General features: G+C 43.7%; 1 protein-coding gene across 2 annotated transcripts; it reads right to left on the reverse strand.

Moving 5' to 3' along the window:
* Nucleotides 1-6,021: 6,021 nt before the first annotated feature.
* On the reverse strand, nucleotides 6,022-20,750 carry LOC311117558 (annexin A1-like). 2 transcript variants are annotated; one of them, XM_084192485.1, is made up of 13 exons: nucleotides 20,087-20,750; nucleotides 19,263-19,334; nucleotides 18,725-18,815; nucleotides 17,937-18,031; nucleotides 17,632-17,745; nucleotides 14,779-14,869; nucleotides 14,618-14,697; nucleotides 14,479-14,535; nucleotides 14,262-14,355; nucleotides 7,686-7,781; nucleotides 7,265-7,323; nucleotides 6,793-6,915; nucleotides 6,022-6,435 (listed from the first exon to the last, which is right to left on the reverse strand). In XM_084192485.1, exons 2-13 carry the CDS (start codon nucleotides 19,320-19,322, stop codon nucleotides 6,376-6,378), a joined length of 1,020 nt encoding a protein of 339 aa, XP_084048611.1. In that variant the 5' UTR covers nucleotides 19,323-19,334; nucleotides 20,087-20,750; the 3' UTR covers nucleotides 6,022-6,375. The 2 variants fall into 2 exon arrangements, with proteins under 2 accessions (XP_084048611.1, XP_084048610.1); XM_084192484.1 differs by having other exon boundaries at nucleotides 20,156-20,302.
* Between the last annotated feature and the right edge of the window lie 3,201 nt (nucleotides 20,751-23,951).

Consider the following 23,951-nt stretch of genomic DNA (forward strand, 5'->3'; position numbering starts at 1 on the left):
AGACTGAAATATAACAAAACCTTTTGACATAGAAACATATTTTTAGCAAGTTTTTAAAAATGTATATTATTTATGAAATAATGAAAAATCTTAATAAAATTCCACCCATTAGGCCAGTAGGTCATTTGACTACAGGAAAGGGCTACGGGGTTTATGACTTAGCCCTGTTACGCTATGGTTCAACCCAGCACTCAGAGAAACAAACACGACTAAGGGAGTGGAGGAAACAAAAATTCTTTTAATAAAAGTTCAATTTGTCTTAGTCCAAAAAACAACTGAAGAAAAGGAACAGAGTGGGCTAGTCGGCTCCGGAGGAAGGAGAGGCTGAGGCAGGCAGGCAGGGAGGTATGTCTGAACTGAAGACAAAACAAACGACAGGTTAAGGAGAGTAAAAAGCCAGGCTGAAGACTAAGATAATATAACTTAACTGGTGAGCCAAGTTACCGCTCTAGTAAGAACAACGATCTGGCGCCGGTGGAGAGCCATGCCCCGGAATTAGTAGTGCAGGTTGATGAGAGAATAGGATGCAGCTGCGTAGGCAGGAATCACTGGAAACAACCCGCAGCTGCACAGGAGAGGCAGATCCTGAGCACGCCCCCTGATCCACTCCAGACACACCCACATAAAGGGGACAAACACACATACAGATACAACAGACAAAGAGGGGACAAAACAAGGAGGAAGGGAAACAGAAAAGGGAGAGACAAGCTGCCCACATAACAGTACCCCCCCCTCAATGGTCGCCACCTGGCGACCCACCAGGCCTGTCAGGGTTGTCGTGATGGAAGTCCGTGATCAGCTGAGGATCCAACACAAAACGCTTAGGGACCCAAGACCTCTCCTCTGGTCCATAACCTTCCCAATCGACTAGGTATTGGAGACCCCTACCCCGCCTCCGAGAGTCCAGGAGCCTACTGACGGTGTAGGCCGGATGGTCGTCAATGAGGCGAACAGGTAGAGGTGGATCAGCCGGCGGACACAAAAGGCTGGAGGACACAGGTTTCAGTTGGGAGACGTGGAAAGTAGGGTGTATCTTCATGGCTGAAGGCAACTTCAAACGAACCGCAGCGGGGTTAATGATGGACTCCACCACAAACGGACCCAGGTACCGAGGAGACAGCTTGCGTGATTTGATACGAAGAGGTACGTTCTTAGATGACAGCCAAACCTCTTGACCAGGATGAAACACAGGTGCGGGAGTCCTGCTCCTATCCGCTGTCGTCTTGTTCCTGTCGGTGGTCCGAAGCAATGCTTCCCGAGCGTCGCTCCACACTCTCTGGCAGCGGCGGAGGTTCTCCTGAACCGAAGGAACAGCCAATTCCTTCTCCTGAGCAGGAAACAGAGGGGGTTGATAACCCATGGTAACCTCGAAGGGTGAAAGACCGGTGGCAGAGGTGGTGAGGGAGTTGTGGGCGTACTCTATCCAAGGCAGATGTTTGGCCCAGGATGATGGATGTTGAGCAGCCACACAACGAAGGGTTGCTTCGAGGTTTTGATTGGCTCTTTCTGTTTGACCGTTGGTCTGGGGATGAAACCCTGAGGACAGACTAACGGAAGCACCCAAAGCAGAACAGAAAACCTTCCAAACACGGGAAGTAAACTGTGGGCCTCTATCAGATACGATGTCCACAGGTATTCCATGGGGACGGAATACATGTTGGACTAGGAGGTCCGCTGTCTCACTGGCAGACGGTAATGCTATATAGTGGACAGATTTAGAGAATCTGTCCACAATGGTAAGTATAGTATCATTACCTTCAGACTTGGGTAGGCCGGTGACAAAATCCATGGCAATGTGGGACCAGGGACGGCTGGGAACTGGGAGGGGTAGCAGCAGCCCCGAAGGGGACTGATGGGAGGCTTTGCCCCGAGCACAGGTTGAACAGGCTGCCACAAAAGCCCGAACGTCAGTTTCCATTGAAGGCCACCAAAAATGTCTCCTAAGCAGCGTCAACGTGCGTCTCATCCCAGGGTGACCAGCAAAACGGGAGGTGTGAATCCACTGCAACACCTGAGACCGGACTGTCTCGGGAACAAAGAGTAGGTTGGGAGGCCCATCACCCGGTCCCGGGTCCGTGGCAAGTGCAGTCTTCACAAGAGACTCGATCTCCCACTGTACTGCCGCCACGACGCATGAGGAAGGCAGGACTGCCTCAGGCTCGCTGGTCTCCGAAGGGTCAGCAAACTGGCGGGACAAGGCATCTGGTTTAACATTTCTTGACCCCGGTCTGTATGTAAGAATAAAGTTAAACCTACTAAAAAAACAGGGCCCATCTGGCTTGGCGTGAGTTGAGTCTCTTAGTGGCTTGGATGTAAGCCAAGTTTTTGTGGTCTGTCCAGACCACAAACGGCAGTTCAGCTCCATCCAGCCAGTGCCGCCATTCTTCCAGTGCTAGCTTGACCGCCAGCAGTTCCCGGTTTCCAACGTCGTAATTCCGTTCTGTGGGTGACAATTTCTTGGAGAAAAAAGCACAGGGGTGAAGCTTTTGGTCAGTGGGGGAGCGCTGGGAGAGGACAGCTCCCACACCTGAGTCCGACGCGTCCACCTCCACAACAAACTGCAGAGAGGTATTGGGGTGTATCAACACGGGGGAGGTGGAAAACAGTTCCTTCAAAACCCCTACCGCCTGCTCCGCCTCAGGGGACCACAGAAAAGGGACTTTTGGGGATGTGAGTCTAGTAAGGGGTGCCACCACTTTACTAAAACCCTTAATGAATCTACGGTAGAAGTTAGCAGAGCCCAAAAATCGTTGAAGTTGCTTACGGGTGGTGGGTGTGGGCCATTCCGTCACTGCCCGGATCTTCTCGGGGTCCGCCTTCACCTGCCCGCTCTCAATTATGAAACCTAGGAACGATGTAGACTGTTTGTGGAACTCACACTTTTCTGCTTTGACGTACAGCTTGTTCTCCAAGAGCCGTTGAAGGACTTGACGGACGTGTGACTCATGCTCCTCGGGTGACTTGGAAAAAACAAGAATATCATCCAGGTATACAAAGACAAAACGGTTCAAAAAATCCCTAAGAACATCGTTCACCATGGCTTGGAAAACAGCAGGGGCGTTTGAGAGCCCAAAGGGCATGACCAAATACTCAAAATGTCCCAGTGGAGTGTTGAAAGCGGTTTTCCACTCATCTCCCTTTCGGATTCGGACAAGGTGATAAGCGTTCCTGAGGTCGAGCTTGGAAAAAACTGTGGCGCCATGCAGAGGTTCAAAAGCTGAGTTGATGAGTGGAAGGGGATACTTGTTTTTAACAGTTATGTTGTTTAAACCCCTGAAAACGAAACAGGGGCGTAACGACTTGTCTTTCTTTTCCACGAAAAAGAACCCTGCACCCAAAGGAGACGACGAGGGACGGATTATGCCCGAGGCCAGAGAATCCCCAATATACTGCTCCATTGCCTCTCTTTCCGGTCGGGACAGATTGTATAAGCGACTAGAGGGCAAGGGAGCACCAGGAAGCAGTTCAATAGGGCAATCATAAGGCCTATGTGGTGGTAGAGACAGAGCCTTGTCCTTACTGAAAACCTCCGCTAAGTCATGGTATTCTTTGGGGACAGATGACAGATCGAGAGGAGCTGAGGGATGAGTTGGGTTACACTTAGTGGGGGGAACCGCTGATCTAAGGCACTCTGAATGGCAGTTAGTGCTCCAACTGAGAATGGTGTGACGTGTCCAATCAATTTGTGGGTTGTGAAGAGCCAACCAGGGGAAGCCAAGGATTAGGGAGGTAGCTGAGCTCGACCCACTTGCATTGGTTCCTCCTCTGTGCTCGGGATGGGATCAGGAACAAGAAGCTGCCGGCTCCGGGGAGGCGAGACTCGAGTGGTTGAAGGCTGGGGAACTCGTCCTCCTAGATGTGGCCGACCGCCTCTCTCCCGACGCCTCTCCCGCAACCGGTTGTCTAGCTTAATGGACAGGGAAACGAGAGAATGTAAATCATGTGGCTCATCACGAGCAGCCAGTTCATCCTTAATGGCTTCATTCAAACCGTTTAGAAATGCTCCTTGAAGTGCCACATTGTTCCACTTGGAGTCCGCTGCCAACGTCCAGAACTCAATAGAGTACTCTGCCACACTGTTAGAACCCTGCCTCAAATTATCTTGGAGGAATTACCCACATGGTCAGGATGGTCAAAAACAGTCTTCAATTTAGCAGAAAAATCAGCAAAAGTCAATCCAGTCAAAGTTTGATCTGAGCACACAGCCTCAGCCCAAACCAGAGCTCTCCCTCTTAACAGCCCCAGAACATAATGTACCTTAGAGGAATCAGTAGAAAACGACAGTGGTCTCTGCCGAAAAATCAAGTCACACTGAAGCAAAAATCCCCGGCACTTGTCCAATTCTCCATTGAACGGTTCAGGCGACGTGACAGGGGGTTCCCGACGGAACGAAGCCTGCATAATGTCTGAGGAAACAACTTGGGGTGCATCAAACTGGGGGTCAGAGAGAGATGGAGAACTGATAACAGACAATTTAGAGACTTGTGTAGTTAACTGAGTCACCTGGTTCAGCAGTTGATGATTATCTTCCACAAGAGTCCGAATCAATTGGTCATGCTGTCCTAGCAACGTTCCTTGAGCCTGGATAGCTTGTTGGAAGCTGTCTTCGTTTGCCCCGTGCTGTTTCTCTGTTGGGTCCATGGCCAGATCGTTCTGTTACGCTATGGTTCAACCCAGCACTCAGAGAAACAAACACAACTAAGGGAGTGGAGGAAACAAAAATTATTTTAATAAAAGTTCAATTTGTCTTAGTCCAAAAAACAACTGAAGAAAAGGAACAGAGTGGGCTAGTCGGCTCCGGAGGAAGGAGAGGCTGAGGCAGGCAGGCAGGCAGGCAGGCAGGCAGGGAGGTATGTCTGAACTGAAGACAAAACAAACAACAGGTTAAGGAGAGTAAAAAGCCAGGCTGAAGACTAAGATAATATAACTTAACTGGTGAGCCAAGTTACCGCTCTAGTAAGAACAACGATCTGGCGCCGGTGGAGAGCCATGCCCCGGAATTAGTAGTGCAGGTTGATGAGAGAATAGGATGCAGCTGCGTAGGCAGGAATCACTGGAAACAACCCGCAGCTGCACAGGAGAGGCAGATCCTGAGCACGCCCCCTGATCCACTCCAGACACACCCACATAAAGGGGACAAACACACATACAGATACAACAGACAAAGAGGGGACAAAACAAGGAGGAAGGGAAACAGAAAAGGGAGAGACAAGCTGCCCACATAACAAGCCCATCTAGTAATTTAATAGGATCTCTATGCTCAGCATATTCAAAGTACCCCCTTTTTTACCATCACCTCACCCATCTCTCGGCCCACCTAGTTCAAAAGTGTTAAGACAAGCAAGCATCTTTCGCCGTTTAATCAAGACTCAAACAAGCATCTTTCTCCGTTTAGGCCTAATCAAAACTGTTATCAGTAGCCTACATCTGTGGTTCATGACACTGTGTTCCTCCTTGACCGTGAGAATGTAGGCCTACTGTGTTAAAATTCATAAGTTTGAATGTCTTTTCTCTACTCACATGGTTAACAATGAGTTACTGATTAGACCACCCGGGTCCGAACAAACACATATCTTCGTAACATTTTGCTTCTGGTAGTTCAATTGTTTTTGTGTATGTTGGCATTTTATTAATTGGGCTTCTGTCTATAAGATTGAGAAGTCAGTTGTTTGTTCGAAACGGGTCTTCTACTTTTCTCTCTTCAAGAAGGCCTTACATATAACTGTAGTCTCACGTGACCATCCTTCCAAATTACGTCTTGCTACTGTAGGCCTAATACAAATAAGTACATCTAAATTCTAGAGTGAGATGAATCTTCATTTGTATTACGCACCATGTCTTGTGTTTTACAATTTTGTAAATTTAACTCATGACATGGTCTGAGGTGGTTCATTATCGGTGGTCATTATCAAATTAGAACTTTTCATAGATCGGCTACAGACTGCATTGCAACAATAATGCAAATTCTTAACATGCAATGTGAAAAATATATACACAGACAAATTCAACAGACAATATGGATCCACATAAAAAGCTTTATTTTCACAAAGGACCAGTTATCCAACCAGGTTACAATGCCACTTGGCACAAAAATGGTTAAGTGTGCAATATATTGCACTATGGAATGGATCACCAAGTCTGCTGAAGCTAGGCTAAATTATGCAATGCTGCTTAACATGCTTACTGTGCTCATTGCTGTTAGCATGTAGCAAAAATACATCAGGACTGCCATTTCAGATAGTTGTCATGAAACATATTTTGCATTTGGGAAGAGCATAGAGGCATTGGAGGGGAATGTTTCATCATGTACAGTATTCTCCATTGGCACTCATGCACTGTGGTAGTCACTGTCTCCTGGTGAGATAGGAAAGAAAGTTAGTTGTCACTTCCACACAGGGCCAGTAGGATCTTCTCATAGTCTCCCTTGGTGTCATCCTAAGGGGGTAAGAGAGAGCACAGAGTTACTCTACAAAATATAAATCAAAATATAAAATCATGTTTAGACACCATAATATAACAATATTTATTTTGACAATTATTTTCAGATGCCATATTTCCCCATTTCACACATGGCCCATCTCGGATTGGACCCAGAAATATGAATACTTCATACAATGTGATGCATGTCCTTAAAACCAGGGACCCCGAATAAGCCTAGTCCTGGATTTAATCTCATTCTCAATGGAGGATCTGTTGAAAAAGCTTTAAGGTCTAGTACTATGCTTAATCTAGGTCGGGGAAAACAGTTCCTTGTCTTTTATTGCCACTTTGGCAGTGGAGATGTTTGCTCACCAGAATATCCTGGTAGAGGCTTTTCCCAAACGTCTTCTTATACTCCTGTTTGATCCGGGCCATGTCCACTTCAGACCGGCTCACCATGACCCGGGTCAGAATCTTGGTCCTGGTTCCTTTACCCTGGGGTATAGCACAGGCACACAAACAGAAGATATATACACCAGATAGTGCAAGCTCCTTAGCTTGAACCCAGATCTGTTTGTGCTGTCTTGTACAGTATGTGCATAAACCTTTTCTTCTGTAGTTCTTCTGTAGATTGCCAAATCTTAAAACTGAGACGTATTCATTAGGTAGAAAATGGACAGAAACAGGTAGGGAATACCTGAATTTGTCCGATAAGAAACTCATTTTTGTTTTAAAAATGTAAAAAAATATATTTTCTGTTGCGTACACTAATGAACACAACCGAGGGCAACATCTTATCTGGTACCTAAAACGTACTGTAACTATGTTTAACTGTAAAACACACCTTCATGGCCAAGTTGAGTCTCTCAGCAAAGAAAGCAGGCTTGCTTCCAGCACACTTCACTGAAAGACAGATAGGAAAACTAGTCAGATGACATCATAGACAAGAAGCAGCATTCTCCAAAGCTGTTGCAAGGGTATCGGAATGGCCATGAGATGACCAGTGCATTTTAGGAGTTGTAGTATAGCGAATGTGCCTTGGATAATGTGTCATCCCATCTATTAAAAAAGTTATGATCATTTTAGTCTTGAGAGACAGCGTGTGCTTTTCCTGCATGAGGAAAATGGAGGCCATAGTGTAATGTTACAGGACTGATGCCCAGTGAAGGGTGTGATACAGCAGAAGACATGGATTGAGGGTGATGCACAGATTATTTGAAGACATTGGAACATTACTAGGCTTGACCCTGGCTGTGCTCTCTCACCTACGGCAGTCAGACAGTTCTCAATGTCTCCCTTCAGTTCCAGGTCGATAGCCTTTGTCACATCCACCTTACTGTACTTGGAGTACCTCTCAAAAGCTGAGAGAGAGAGAGAGAGAGAGAGAGAGAGAGAGAGAGAGAGAGAGAGAGAGAGAGAGAGAGAGAGAGAGAGAGAGAGAGAGAGAGAGAGAGAGAGAGAGAGAGAGAGAGAGAGAGAGAGAGAGAGAGAGAGAGAGAGAGAGAGAGAGAGAGAGAGAGAGAGAGAGAGAGAGAGAGAGAGAGAGAGAGAGAGAGAGAGAGAGAGATACTTGAAATTCTCACAGTATCAAATCATGTGTGGTTGCACATGCAGTGTATGAAAAAGGGAAAACCCCACGGACATCTAGATTCTAGTAGCATTCATCAGTGTCTAACTGATGGCAAAAACAAAGCACCCTATTGATTGGGCTACAACGTAATTAACAGGTGGTGAGAAAAGAAGTGTGTGTATGTGTGTGTAATTAAATAATAATTTGGTGGGTGCTTATATTTGCCCTATTTCACACATGTACAAGTGTGTATTAGACACGTGTGAATTGGAAATGTGTTTTTTGCATATCCCAGCTCGGAGCGTGTGTGTGTGTGTGTGTGTGTGTATGTGACGGGATTCAGTAAGTTGGTTGTTTGGCGCTGGTTCCTACATCACAGTAGGGATGTTAGATTATTATTATTTCTTCAGAAAGGCCTTCTTGAACATGTGAACATTCATGTGCCTTATAACAAACTTGTATATGATCTGTAAAATTACAAGCCTAGTATAGCCAAGGACAAAGCACCAAGCTACACTGAAGCTAGGAATTTCAGTAGGCCTATCTAAAACTGATCTTTGTGGTTCCATTGTTTAAGTGAAAGATTGACAATTTATGGCATTTATGGCAGCCAGGCAAGTTGAGCCTGCTCTGTGGTTGTCCCATTAGGCAGGGGATTTCTTTTTAAACAACCAAACTGCAAAGAATTCCAGTAGCCTAACATAGCTACACTGGGGTGTCGCAAAAGCAATTACTTTTTTTAACCTGCTGCACTGGAAGCTTAACTTTTGGTCAGGGCGAGCAGAGCGCAAGCCACTTCATCCTATTGCTCTACAGCGTGAGCCGCGCATCGAAACCTTGAAAATAGAACCAGAGCAAGCAGCGCAAGCCTCTCGTCTAGCCGGTGCGCTAACGCCCAGGTTTCGTTGAAATGAATAGAAGCGTCTCACGCTCAGTTACGCGTCCAATGTAGCAGGCCAGTTAACCCCATTTTCTGCTTTTCAGTTGTTTAATTGAGAGACCTACAAGTTATGGCCACAGAGCTTCTAAACTTCTGGGAACGATTGCGAAACAGACCAAGCAGACCAGGCCAGGGTTTGGGGTTTTAAAGTCAATGAGAAGTGAACAATTCTTCCTTAGTTGTTAATTTCCTCGAAATCTAAAGGCACAACCTAGATTCGAGCCAATGTCTTAAGTAGTTGAACATGTTAATACGCCAACCTTGTGAAAGTGACAAACTGACATGTTTTCCTTTTCGTCAAAAACAACTTTATATAGAAGTAGTGCCTTTGATTTGACAGCCTGCACATGCGCAGTTCAGCGCGAGGCGACCGTTAGACCCGATGACGTGTTTCTACACATGAGCTAGCCAATGTTGCCATGACATCGCCTACAAGTGTGATTGGGGATTTCTTTTAGAGAAGCAGTTTCTGCCGATCTTCTTACTGTACTGTCTTTGTTATGGCATTTCTGCACTTTCTGGCAACCCAAAAATACTGCCGACTTGGTCGACAGGAAAGTGCCTTTCAGACCTTAAAGTCAATCTCTGTGTAGGGTATGATGTTGCAAAACGGTTTCAAATGGGCTATGATGAGAACAGAGTTTTTCTAATCAGGTCACATAGTTTTAAACTCCTGGAAAAACTATTGGCCCTATAGAGAGGATGAAAACCTGCAGCAACCTTGTACTTGTTCATATGAATTATATTTGAAAACTAGACTAACGGGGGGGGGGGTCAGCTACACAGGCACAAGTGCAATTAGACAATAACTAATAGGGCTGAGCTTGCTTTATGCAGGGTTGCATCATGTAGGATAATATTATACAGTGGGGAGAACAAGTATTTGATACACTGCCGATTTTGCAGGTTTTCCTACTTACAAAGCATGTAGAGGTCTGTAATTTTTATCATAGGTACAGTGAGGGAAAAAAGTATTTGATCCCCTGCTGATTTTGTACGTTTGCCCACTGACAAAGACATGATCAGTCTATAATTTTAATGGTAGGTTTATTTGAACAGTGAGAGACAGAATAACAACAAAAATAATCAAGAAAAACGCATGTCAAAAATGTTATAAATTGATTTGCATTTTAATGAGGGAAATAAGTATTTGACCCTCTCAATCAGAAAGATTTCTGGCTCCCAGGTGTCTTTTATACAGGTAACGAGCTGAGATTAGGAGCACACTCTTAAAGGGAGTGCTCCTAATCTCAGTTTGTTACCTGTATAAAATACACCTGTCCACAGAAGCAATCAATCAATCAGATTCCAAACTCTCCACCATGACCAAGACCAAAAACCTCTCCAAGGATGTCAGGGACAAGATTGTAGACCTACACAAGGCTGGAATGGCCTACAAGACCATCGCCAAGCAATCTGAAAATCTGTGGAGGGAGCTGAAGGTTCGAGTTGCCAAACGTCAGCCTCGAAACCTTAATGAGTTGGAGAAGGTCTGCAAAGAGGAGTGGAACAAAATCCCTCCTGAGATGTGTGCAAACCTGGTGGCCAACTACAAGAAAACGTCTGACCTCTGTGATTGCCAACAAGGGTTTTGCCACCAAGTACTAAGTCATGTTTTGCAGAGGGGTCAAATACTTATTTCCCTCATTAAAATGCAACTCAATTTATAAAAAATTTTACATGCGTTTTTCTGGATTTTTTTGTTGTTATTCTGTCTCTCACTGTTAAAATAAACCTAATATTAAAATGATAGACTGATCATGTCTTTGTCAGTGGGCAGACGTACAAAATCAGCAGAGGATCAAATACTTTTTTTCCCTTCACTGTACACTTCAACTGTGAGAAACAGAATCTTACAAAGCATGTAGAGGTCTGTAATCTTTATCATAGGTACACTTCAACTGTGAGAGATGGAATCTAAAACAAAAATTCCGAAAAATCACATTGTATGATTTTTAAGTAAATCATTTGCATTTTATTGCATGACATAAGTATTTGATCACCTACCAACCAGTAAAAATTCCGGCTCTCACAGACCTGTTAGTTTTTCTTTAAGAAGCCCTCCTGTTCTCCACTCATTACCTGCACCTGTTTGAACTCGTTACCTGTATAAAAGACACCTGTCCACACACTCAATCAAACAGACTCCAACCTCTCCACAATGGCCAAGACCAGAGAGCTGTGTAAGGACATCAGGGATAAAATTGTAGACCTGCACAAGGCGGGGATGGGCTACAGGACAATAGGCAAGCAGCTTGGTGAGAAGGCAACAACTGTTGGCGCAATTATTAGAAAATGGAAGAAGTTCAAGATGACGGTCAATCACCCTCGGTCTGGGGCTCCATGCAAGATCTCACCTCGTGGGGCATCAATGATCATGAGGAAAGTGAGGGATCAGCCCAGAACTACACGGCAGGACCTGGTCAATGACCTGAAGAGAGCTGGGACCACAGTCTCAAAGAAAACCATTAGTAACACACTACGCCGTCATGGATTAAAATCCTGCAGCGCACGCAAGGTCCCGCTGCTCAAGCCAGCGCATGTCCAGGCCCGTCTGAAGTTTGCCAATGACCATCTGGATGATCCAGAGGAGGAATGGGAGAAGGTCATGTGGTCTGATGAGACAAAAATATAGCTTTTTGGTCTAAACTCCACTCGCCGTGTTTGGAGGAAGAAGAAGGATGAGTACAACCCCAAGAACACCATCCCAACCGTGAAGCATGGAGGTGGAAACATTCTTTGGGGGTGCTTTTCTGCAAAGGGGACAGGACGACTGCACCATATTGAGGGGAGGATGGATGGGGCCATGTATCGCGAGATCTTGGCCAACAACCTCCTTCCCTCAGTAAGAGCATTGAAGATGGGTCGTGGCTGGGTCTTCCAGCATGACAACGACCCGAAACACACAGCCAGGGCAACTAAGGAGTGGCTCCGTAAGAAGCATCTCAAGGTCCTGGAGTGGCCTAGCCAGTCTCCAGACCTGAACCCAATAGAAAATCTTTGGAGGGAACTGAAAGTCCGTATTGCCCAGCGACAGCCCCGAAACCTGAAGGATCTGGAGATGGTCTGTATGGAGGAGTGGGCCAAAATCCCTGCTGCAGTGTGTGCAAACCTGGTCAAGACCTACAGGAAATGTATAATCTCTAATTGCAAACAAAGGTTTCTGTACCAAATATTAAGTTCTGCTTTTCTGATGTATCAAATACTTATGTCATGCAATAAAATGCAAATTAATTACTTAAAAATCATACAATGTGATTTTCTGGATTTTTGTTTTAGATTACGTCTCTCACAGTTGAAGTGTACCTATGATAAAAATTACAGACCTCTACATGCTTTGTAAGTAGGAAAACCTGCAAAATCGGCAGTGTATCAAATACTTGTTCTCCCCACTGTATATATTATTTTAATTACAGAGATGTATATAGATATACAGTACCAGTCAGAAGTTTGGACACACCTACTCATTCAAGGGTTTTTCTTTATTTTTACTATTTTCTGCATTGTAGAATAACAGTGAAGACATCAAAACTATGAAATAACACATATGGAATCATGTAGTCTCACAGACACGGCGGTTGGAACCAAAAATCTCAAATTTGGACTCATCAGGCCAAAGGACATATTTTCACCAGTCTAATGTCCATTGCTTGTGTTTCTTGGCCCAAGCAAGTCTCTTCTTAATATTGGTGTCCTTTAGTAGTGGTTTCTTTGCAGCAATTCGACCATGAAGAGGTCCTCTGTAGCTCAGCTGGTAGAGCACGGCGCTTGTAACGCCAAGGTAGTGGGTTCGATCCCCGGGACCACCCATACACAAAAAAAAAAATGTATGCACGCATGACTGTAAGTCGCTTTGGATAAAGCGTCTGCTAAATGGCATATTATTATATTATATTATTATGAAGGCCTGATTCACGCAGTCTCCTCTGAACAGTTGACGTTGAGATGTGTCTGTTACTTGAACTCTGTGAAGCATTTATTTCAAATTCCACAAATTAAATTTTAACAAGGCACACCTGTTAATTGAAATGCATTCCAGGTGACTACCTCATGAAGCTGGTTGAGAGAATGCCAAGAGTGTGCAAAGCTGTCATCAAGGCAAAGGGTGGCTACTTTGAAGAATCTCAAATATATTTTGATTTGTTTAACTGTTTTTTGGTTACTACATGATTCCATATGTGTTATTTCATAGTTTTGATGTCTTTAATATTATTCTACAATGTAGAAAATAGTAAAAATAAAGAAAAACCCTGGAATGAGTAGGTGTGTCCAAACCTTTGACTGGTACTGTATATAATAAAAAAGTTACAGGTGCATTAACACAGTCTACCTATGTCATCACTACTTGTTTTGTTTAATTACAGTCAATATTTTTTTTAAACTAGCCAACCAAAGTTGGAATATATATAGTTTTATCACATTCACATTTTCTCTTAACACAAATAAATTGGCTTAGGCTATAAATACATAACGTTACCACTTCGTTTCCCCAGGCCAGTTGGGACAGGGTGCATATGTAGGCTACCGTTGGTCAGACTGATACAGCATGGCAGGTCGCTAATGTTTAGATGTAGGCTGCTACAACATTTCTGTAAAGAGTTTTTGCTTGCGTCTGTGGTGAGTTCTTTTCCCGTTTGCTAAAATAATACCAGAGGAAAGTGAGCGCTTGCTCTGCTTTCTATAGACGTGCACCATACCCGACCTGTGATTTCTGTGAATCTGATTGGTCAAGACACACACACGACAACTTGCAGCACTCTGACGAGAAGGACATAGGCTACTAATTGTGCGTGAGTTGACGAATTATGAGGCAAGGCAAGTCAGTCACAAAAAACGTTTGGCCTACTTTGTCCCTGTTTAATGCTTTTGAGTCAATATTTTTTTATTAAACCAAATAAAAAAAATGCTGGGGCAAATGCCTGCTTGCCACACGTTTGCCGGCGGCCCTGCTCTGACCATTACCGATAACAGGGGAGGTTAGCATTTTTGGGGGGTATGATATTTATGCCTCCAACTTTCTCACTCATCATTATTCACAATTAATTCATTACTATCCGTAATCCTGGTAGCATCCACATTAATGTACTGGTCAGTATATAGATAATCTTTGCTACCGCAGATTTTTGGGAAGATATAGCTATGGACAACGGCAAAAGTATTGCTACAGCTCTCAACAACATTGCTGCCCTGAATTGAGCATTTACGTGTGAATTCTTAAAGAGATGGGTGGGCCTAAGTGGTTTTACAAGTTTATGAACATTCAAAGCAGCATAACTTTCCATGTTTCAATTAGACTTAAGCTTACATAAAGCTGTGCCATCACATATTCACCTTGGCGGAGCTGAGGAGCACTTCTGGTGGTCAGAATGTCTATGAAGACAGAGCAGTCCGTTCCCTTCTTCTTCTCTCCAGCCTCATACAGGGCCTATGGACCGATAGAGTAGGCACAGGCATCACACACACAGGGATTGCATTACACATTGACGTCTTAAATTCTCACACATACAGACACAAACACACTCCCTCTCTCTCTCTCTTTCCTCCATACCCTGGCATCACTGTCAGCAAGTTCCTGGTTCACCATCGTGTCCTCATTCCTAGTAGCCTACAGAGAGAGGGGGGAGTGAGGTCAATTGTGCCAAACTATTCATCCGAGGTTAAACAAGCAATAAATAAAACACACACACCTTGCAGAGCGAGAGCAGAGCATTCCTGAAGTCTCCACTTGTGTCAGACTTGATGTCATTCTCCAGCTCCTTTTTGTATTCTAGCAAGAAAAAAGCCATGATTGTTGGCACGTTGTAACTATCACCTCAACGTACAGGACATTTACATATTAAGGACACACCTTCCTTATAGGCTTTCTTTATCTCTCTGATCTCTTTATTGGTCCTGGAGGCCAGAATCTCAACCAGAATATCCTCATCTGTGCCCAATCCCTGTGAGAGAGAGATAGGTGAGAGGGGAGGGGTGTGAAGGGTCAACAAGGCCAAAAGGGTCACATCAGTCATAAAGCTGAGACAAAAGAGCCCAGGATCGGATGACAAACACAAAGAGCAGGGCCATGTTCATTATGCCCCAAACGGAACAAAACAGACTGAAACAGGGGACTACCTGCACTTACAGGTCTACCGCTATACCAGACACTGCCAAGCTAGCATATAATGTTCTGAGAACCATATGTTTCTTAGAGCTTGGTGAGAGCGTGGTTATCCTATGGTTATTTAGCATACAACCTTCCGGGAATGGAGCAGGATAGTTGCTTGGCTTTGGAACATTCTCAGCACATTTAAGAAACTTCACAACAAAATATAATTCCATTGATCGAGAACAAAAGATCATAGGTTCAAATCTCACTGACTCTGTGCCAAAATAAAAAAACATATTTGTTTGCATTATTAATGCTTAAGCAAATGAATTTCCATGTGTCCCATCTGTGCTTGGAATTCAAAACAGCCAACCCAAACTAAGCTAGCAGTGTTATTAAAAGTCTTATTAAAACATGTTTGTTTTCAGAACATTATTTAATAACTTTCAAATAGCCTATAATTTTCATTCTCAGAATGTTCATAAAACCTCCCAGGAAAACTTTCAGGGAACCATAGGAAAACATTCCCAGAACCTCCCTGCAACTGTTTTACCAGTCAGGAAACTTATGGCTTCGTTCCCAGAACCTATGGGAAACCAAAAACGTACATTCTCACAACTTCCAAGGAACCAAATGTGCTAGTTGGGCTCACACACACGCTGCACATGCACAGAGTTGTGTATCGTTAAACCTAAAGTACAGTAGGTACTCATCACCACTTTTCTTACCGTCTCCTCACATTAAAACAGTCCCACCCCATTGTACAAAGCAGACAGACAGTCCCACCCATTTTAAAAGTCCCATTATTACACAACACAATAATAAAGCAGAATGAGTCACTATGGGTAGGGTGTTAGGAAGTGGGTGGGTGGGTCTGACTAAACAGCAGAACAAGAATACATGACGACGTCATCACAGCTTCCTCTTTAGAAGCGAGTCATTACTCTTTAAATATTTGTATTATACATTGCTCCAAAAAATTAAGGGAACACTAAAATAACACATCTTAGATCTTAAATGAATGAAATAAACTTATTAAATACTTTTTTCTTTACATAGTTGAATGTGCTGACAACAAAATCACACAAAAATTATCAATGGAAATCAAATGTATCAACCCATGGAGGTCTGGATTTGGAGTCACCCTCAAAATTTAAGTGGAAAACCACACTACAGGCTGATCCAACTTTGATGTAATGTCCTTAAAACAAGTCAAAATGAGGCTCAGTAGTGTGTGTGGCCTCCACGTGCCTGTATGACCTCCCTACAACGCCTGGGCATGCTCCTGATGAGGTGGCGGATGGTCTCCTGAGGGATCTCCTCCCAGACCTGGACTAAAGCATCCGCCAACTCCTGGACAGTCTGTGGTGCAACGTGGCGTTGGTGGATGGAGCGAGACATGATGTCCCAGATGTGCTCAATTGGATTCAGGTCTGGGGAACGGGTGGGCCAGTCCATAGCATCAATGCCTTCCTCTTGCAGGAACTGCTGACACACTCCAGCCACATGAGGTCTAGCATTGTCTTGCATTAGGAGGAACCCAGGGCCAACCGCACCAGCATATGGTCTCACAAGGGGTCTGAGGATCTCATCTCGGTACCTAATGGCAGTCAGGCTACCTCTGGCGAGCACATGGAGGGCTGTGCGGCCCCCCAAAGAAATGCCACCCCACACCATGACTGACCCACCGCCAAACCGGTCATGCTGGAGTATGTTGCAGACAGCAGAACGTTCTCCACGGCGTCTCCAGACTCTGTCACGTCTGTCACATGTGCTCAGTGTGAACCTGCTTTCATCTGTGAAGAGCACAGGGCGCCAGTGGTGAATTTGCCAATCTTGGTGTTCTCTGGCAAATGCCAAACGTCCTGCACGGTGTTGGGCTGTAAGCACAACCCCCACCTGTGGACGTTGGGCCCTCATACCACCCTCATGGAGTCTGTTTCTGACCGTTTGAGCAGACACATGCACATTTGTGGCCTGCTGGAGGTCATTTTGCAGGGCTCTGGCAGTGCTCCTGCTGCTGGGTTGTTGCCCTCCTACGGCCTCCTCCACGTCTCCTGATGTACTGGCCTGTCTCCTGGTAGCGCCTCCATGCTCTGGACACTACGCTGACAGACACAGCAAACCTTCTTGCCACAGCTCGCATTGATGTGCCATCCTTGATGAGCTGCACTACCTGAGCCACTTGTGTGGGTTGTAGACTCCGTCTCATGCTACCACTAGAGTGAAAGCACCGCCAGCATTCAAAAGTGACCAAAACATCAGCCAGGAAGCATAGGAACTGAGAAGTGGTCTGGTCACCACCTGCAAAACCAGTCCTTTATTGGGGGTGTCTTGCTAATTGCTTATAATTTCCACCTGTTGTCTATTCCATTTGCACAACAGCATGTGACATTTATTGTCAATCAGTGTTGCTTCCTAAGTGGACAGTTTGATTTTACAGAAGTGTGATTGTCTTGGAGTTACATTGTGTTGTTTAAGTGTTCCCTTTATTTTTTTGAGCAGTGTATATGTTACCGTCTCTAGGCCACCCGAACAGAGGGTAAGATTTGTTTGTATTCTAAGTAATATTGTATATTCTGAGTAGTAGTGAGTGAGTGAGTGCATGTGTACCTTCATGGCCAGTTTGAGCTGTTGGGCGTCATATTGGGCTGGCGTTTTGAGCAGTGCCAGAACCACATCCTCCAGCTCTCCATTTAGGGCTGACTTCAGGGCAGTCTCCAGAGGCTGAAGATAGAGGGATGATACACACTTCCACAGTCATACACAAGTCTGTGTGTTTTAGCTTTCCAGGTGCCCCAGGTGGCTGGAGTTTGCATGTTTATCATCATTCCATTGGTCTTAAAGTGCGAATTCCACCCACGCACAGCCACCCGCACATGCTAAACCAAACGCACCTAGTGCGTGTCCCATCTTACCTTGCCACTAGCCTTTTGGTAGCTAGCTTTGATCTGCTGTCTCTGGGCATTGCTCCTCTTCACCAGCACATCAATGATGGTGTTCTCATCTACACCTACGTCACAGAGACAAAATGGAAGGACTTGTTCAATAGACGGGTTGGCTGACAACGTCACAAAAATGATGAGCGTGCATCGGTGTGGCCAGAAGGTGTGCGTTGTTATGATTCTGAACGGTCAGATAGCTAGCAACAATTACAAAAAGCTATCATGTGGGGAATCGTAGGTGTCTCGTTTCATCTCATTGTAGCTTGTTATTTAATTTAAATTTAATTTATTGATACCATGTGTTTTGAAGTTTTTTGACTAATGTCTTGTCTATGCTAATATGGCTAAAATTTGCTAGATAGCTAACCAACAACTTCAACAATGTATTTGAGAGACATTGAGAAGAAATATAGCCAACCCCGTCTGTTTGGCCACATAGTTGTGCACTCGTTGGTTTTGTTGCTAAACAACCAACCAGTCTCTAGGAAACACTGTTACCTACCCTAATCCATGAGCCCTTATCCATTTTTTGACTAATACAAAAAAATCTGTGTGGCCCCAGGCTTACCGTGAGAAACCTCTGACTACTCCCCAGCAAGAGACAATAAAAACACGGACCCGGACACATACACACAAGCTCACATTCCCTCAGAATGTCCCCCTATGCTGCCTCATGTTACACGCCGAGTGAGTTCTATTCAACTGAGCTGCTCTGCTATGAAACACATACACACATGTGTTTGTGTGTGTGTCAACCTCACCTTTGGCCTTGATGGCCTTATCCAAGATGCCTGCATCCCCTTCAGCACTGAAATGCGGGTAAGGAGTCACAGTGCCCTGATTGAGTAAGGTCTGAGAGAGAGAACAATTTAACTTAGCTGCCATGCAGTGAATCAATGAATACCTTCACAAAATGTAGAAAATAGTTTAGAAGCAAAGGGAGGAACATCCCATACAACACCATACAAGGAATAGGGATAGAGGGGGAAAGAGAAGGAGTTCGTTGTTTCGTTTCTAATGTTTCTGAACCCTAGGGCTTCACCTACTAAATTCCTTTATGAATCAAGTATGGTCATCCCTCTCTCCTCCCATGACTCTATCTCTCAGACTGACCCTCTTTCTCTACCCTCAACATCCATCACTTTTGCTCTCACTCTGTCCTCTCCCCGTCCCCCTCCCCTCTATCTGGCTAGAAATGTACAAACACAGCCTGGTCAGTTTTTACACACATGCATACCACAAGAGGGAAAAAATTGCATATTTAAGGCTATCCCTCAAGCAAGTGGAACAGAACCCTACCATGTCATCGGGCATGCCCAGATAGACGGTCTGCTGCAGGAAGGCAGCAACGAAGGACATGGTGGCACGGGTCTGCAGAGAAAGAGGAACAGGGGGATTCAGTAATAACCACAGTACAGTATTAAATATCCTCTGTATTGAACAGCAAAGTATATTGCATTTCTTAAATAATTGGTTGAAAGGCTCATTATTTGATGCCAGAATATGCTACAGTAACAGACCATGCATATATTTTGTCAAACTGTATTTCATGGACTCATCCCCAACACAAAAGTAAACCATGCCTCTGCCTATGATTGGCTGCCACATATTGGCTAATCATCATTCCATAGAATACAACTATATGCCTAGAACAACTGGATAGAAATGTGTATTTGAGGCTGCACAGATAATTTATTTGTCACTGCAGAACAAACCGCCCCAATCTATTTCACAATGTTAGCAACAAATCTGGTGATGACCACGCCTAACTGGAATCATGTAAAACTCACTAAAAGCTTTAACCGCTTCCTCACTTTTACTCAGTTAGTTCACAATGGTTTTCAAGACACAACAGGATCTGCTCACTGATGTATATGGATCTGTTACAGAAAATAATTAATCCAAAAATAATTCTGAAATGTCACTACTACGCCACAGCCACACTGGCTACCTAATCTGAACGACGTGAATGACACAGAAACCGGGATGTACGCACGGTAAAGTTCCCTAGGGTAACGTTACACTGCATTTAGAATGTATTCATACAGCGGGGAAGTTAGTTTCCCATCTAAACACGGTTTCAAAGTCCCAAAAAAGGAGAGAAGTGAACAAATTATTGTTACCTAGGATTGGAAGTCGAAGTGCTCAATTTCCTGGAGAAGGTCTATTGAATAAAAAATGGGATATCTTACCAGCTAGACAAAGGTAGGGACTGTGAAATTTTCTCAGACTGAGATTGTAGGAGGGTTGGGAATTTGCACACTCATGCATTTATATACACGAAAAACCCCACCTAGCAACGGTGCATTCCGCACTCGCTCGACGCTACCATTGGACAGGCACTGCTGTTTGCAAGACTGCGTAAACGTTTCCATGCAGCGCAATAAAGTTGTCAGTAAATTAATAGCAGCCATGTAAAAAAAAAAAAAAAAATGATAGCCCTGACACAATTTGGTTACATTAAAACAGATGTAGGGGCGGCAGGTAGCTTAGTGGTTAAGAGCGTTGTGCCGGTAACCGAAAGGTCGCTGGTTCTAATCCCCGAGCTGACTAGGTGAAAAATCTGTCGATGTGCCCTTGAGCAAGGCACTTAACCCTAATTGCTCCTGTAAATCGCTCTGGATAAGAGTGTCTGCTAAATTACTAAAATATAAATGTAATGTAGAATGTTTAGTAAGGTTCCTTCTTGAGTCGATGTTAACAAATTCAATATTTAATGTAGACACTACATTGAAGTAAAATGTGATTGCTGGACATAATAGACTGTAAAAACACCAGGAAATCAGCTCCAAGTGATTTTAATTTAAGAAATCTGTTGCCAAGTATTCCCACGCATATTAGAGAGACACGTGATTGTATACCAATATAAGCAAGGCTTGAAATGATTATGTTTTAGTCAAATATTATATCTGTTTGGACTTCTTGTGGTCAATTTGCAGTCTACGTTCCAGCCCCCCGACCATCCGCTCAAGAAAAAATCTGCTGGCGGCTGAATCTAGTTGATTATCCCTGCTGTAAAGCTTTAAAACATGGTTACAACTTTCATGTATAATCCTCCTTTGAGGCTGGCGGTAAAGAGTGCCTCAAAGGTGTGGTTAACTAGCTACCTCCTGTGGTTGTCAAGGCCACAAGTCTGAGACCTGATGCTACCTGTAAATTGCCTGCTGAGCTTGTGCCTGCCTGTGTCAATGTTTTTTTAAGAGTTACCTACATATTTGTTTGGTTTGATACATCTCTATACATTAGTGAAAGGAAACAGCCCTTTTTCACTGCTCTTTGCAGACACTGCCTCATTGAAAACACCTCAAATTCCTGCGCATGATGAATGCCTGTCCATCCACACCTGTACCACACCTCTAGCAGGCAACCAGCAGACTCCGCCCACTGATCTGCTCAAGCTTACACTCTTACAAAAAAGGGTTCCAAAAGGGTTCGGCTGTCCCCATAGGAGAACCCTTTTTGGTTCCAGGAACAACCCTTTTGGGTTCCCTCTGTGACATTGAACCCAAAAGGGTTCTACCTGGAACCAAAAGGCTTTTACCTAGTACCAAAAAGGGTTCTACAAAGGGTTCTCCTATGGGGACAGCCAAATAACCCTTTTAGGTTCTAGATAGCACATTTTTAGGTTCTAGATAGGTCTATGGTGTACGTGAAACCAAACACACCTGGTTATCTTTGCTGTAGGCCTATCATCCGTGACTATGCGAACAGTGATTCCCAGAGATCCTCCTTTGAGGCTGGCGGTAAAGAGTGCCTCAAGGGTGTGGTTTACTAGCTATCTCCTGTGGTTGTCTAGGCCACAAGACTGTCTGGGACCTGACGCTACCTATAAGCTACCTGTCCAACTTGTTTGAACATTCCATGCTTTATACAATGGAGACGTTTGGACAAGTTACTCAGAAAGAGTAGGCTACAACCTCTACAAAGCATGCACATATTATAGTCTACCTCCAGTGCTGTAATATTGTAATCAGATTACAGATACTTTTGAAAAAGTAGATGATTAATTATTGGATTACTTTTGAACTCAGAAAGGATGCTTTTTTGTTGTTGACCAAATTGTATTTATTTACAGGTACAATATTTAAATTAATATCATTTAATATCATATTCCATATATTTTCGATTCATTATTTCAAACATTGTACCTGTGGGCTGCCACTCAGAATAAGGAAATAAGAAGAGAAAATAAAAGAGAGAAAAAACATTACAAAAGGTAAAACTACAAAGTATTGATCATTGTTATCATATTTTAAGTTTAAGTAATAAATTCAGTATTTACAGGAAAACAAAACAAAAAAGAAGTGAACCTTCACCCCTAACCTCCCATCCCATTCCCACCCAGCCAACATGTCTCCATCCAACCCTCAATTAATCTGGGAATGGACTCTACAATGTGTCGAAAGCATTCAACAGGGATGCTGGCCCATGTTGACTCCAATGCTTCCCACAATTGTGTCAAGTTGGCTGGATGTCCTTTGGATAGTGGACCATTCTTGATACACACGGGAAACTGTTGAGGGTGAAAAACCCAGCAGCGTTGCAGTTCTTGACACAAACCGTTGCACCTGGCACGTACTACCATACCCCGTTCAAAGGCACTTAAATATGTTGTCTTGCCCATTCACCCTCTGAATGGCACACATATACAATCCATGTCTCAATTGTCTCAAGGCTTAAAGATTATTCTTTAACCTGTCTCCTCCCCTTCATCTACACTGATTGAAGTGGATTTAACAAGTGACATCAATAAGGGATCGTAGCTTTCCCCTGGATTCACCTGGTTAGTCTATGTCATGGAAAGAGCAGGCTCATAATGTTTTGTACACTCATTTCATGCAATTCAAAATGAATTTTGTAACTTTTCCCCAGACGCTGCAGAGTTTAACTGCAAGGGCACTCCCACATCATATGAAGGAATGTGCCTACTTGATTTAGGGGACACAATTTCATCGTAAAACATTTCCTTGGTTTTAAATACAGCATGTGAACAAATTTAAAATGTATAAATTGATGGTTGGGATTAAGGGATGCCAAGATCATATTTTTATATATTATCTTCCACTTAAAGGGTTGTTCAGATCCAATTAGATCTGTAGACCATACTTTTTAAAATGACATTTCAACAATCTTCAACTTCATATTCATCATCTCCGGCACCACCCCAACATCAACATATGTGAAAATGGCGCATTTCTATGTTTTGTAGTAAAAAAGAAAGAGGAAGATAAGTGTTTCCAATGGCATCGTCAACCAATTAGTAGACAATTAGCTGGCAATTAGTAGGCAATGCCTACTCATAATTGGTTAAAATCACACAATGCACACCAATGATGTAATTGGAAACACTTATCTTCCTCTATTGTTTTACTACAAAACATAGAAACGCACACTTTCACATATGTTGATGTTGGGGTGGTGCTGGAGATGGAGATTGTGAATATGAAGTATAAACATTTGGAAATATTCCTTTAATGGCTAGCTCAGAATATGAGCTTTCCAAAAGTTGTTTATATATTATAGAGATCAGTCATTTCGGGAGCCCAGATAATTTATTTATAAATCCCATCATTGGATGGTTCAGTAGTTGGGGGGTCCAAGGGACTCCAGAGGTAAGCATAGCTGACCTAAGTTGTAAAAATAGAAAAAAGGAGTGGCCTGGTAATGTGTATGTATCTTTTAAATCTTGGAATGATCTCAAACAATTACTGTCCATGATATCGGCAAGGATACGGATTCCACATTTGGATGATTGGGGGGATGCAAAAGGCATTCTTGTGAAATATTGGAGTATGGTCATACCATTTTGATTCCCAGTTACATTGTTTTTTACATTTGCGCCAAATAGAAATTGTGTGAGCAATAATAGGACCAAAGCGTATTTTACATTGTTTAAGGGATATATTAGTGAAGACCACATATTCCAGGGCAATAGGAGACATCATATTTCTCTCTATACTTAGCCAGAGAGCAGAAGAATCATGTCCA

Source organism: Coregonus lavaretus (genome assembly GCF_964263955.1).
Source record: "Coregonus lavaretus genome assembly, contig: HAP1_SCAFFOLD_205, whole genome shotgun sequence".
Lineage (NCBI taxonomy): Eukaryota > Metazoa > Chordata > Actinopteri > Salmoniformes > Salmonidae > Coregonus > Coregonus lavaretus.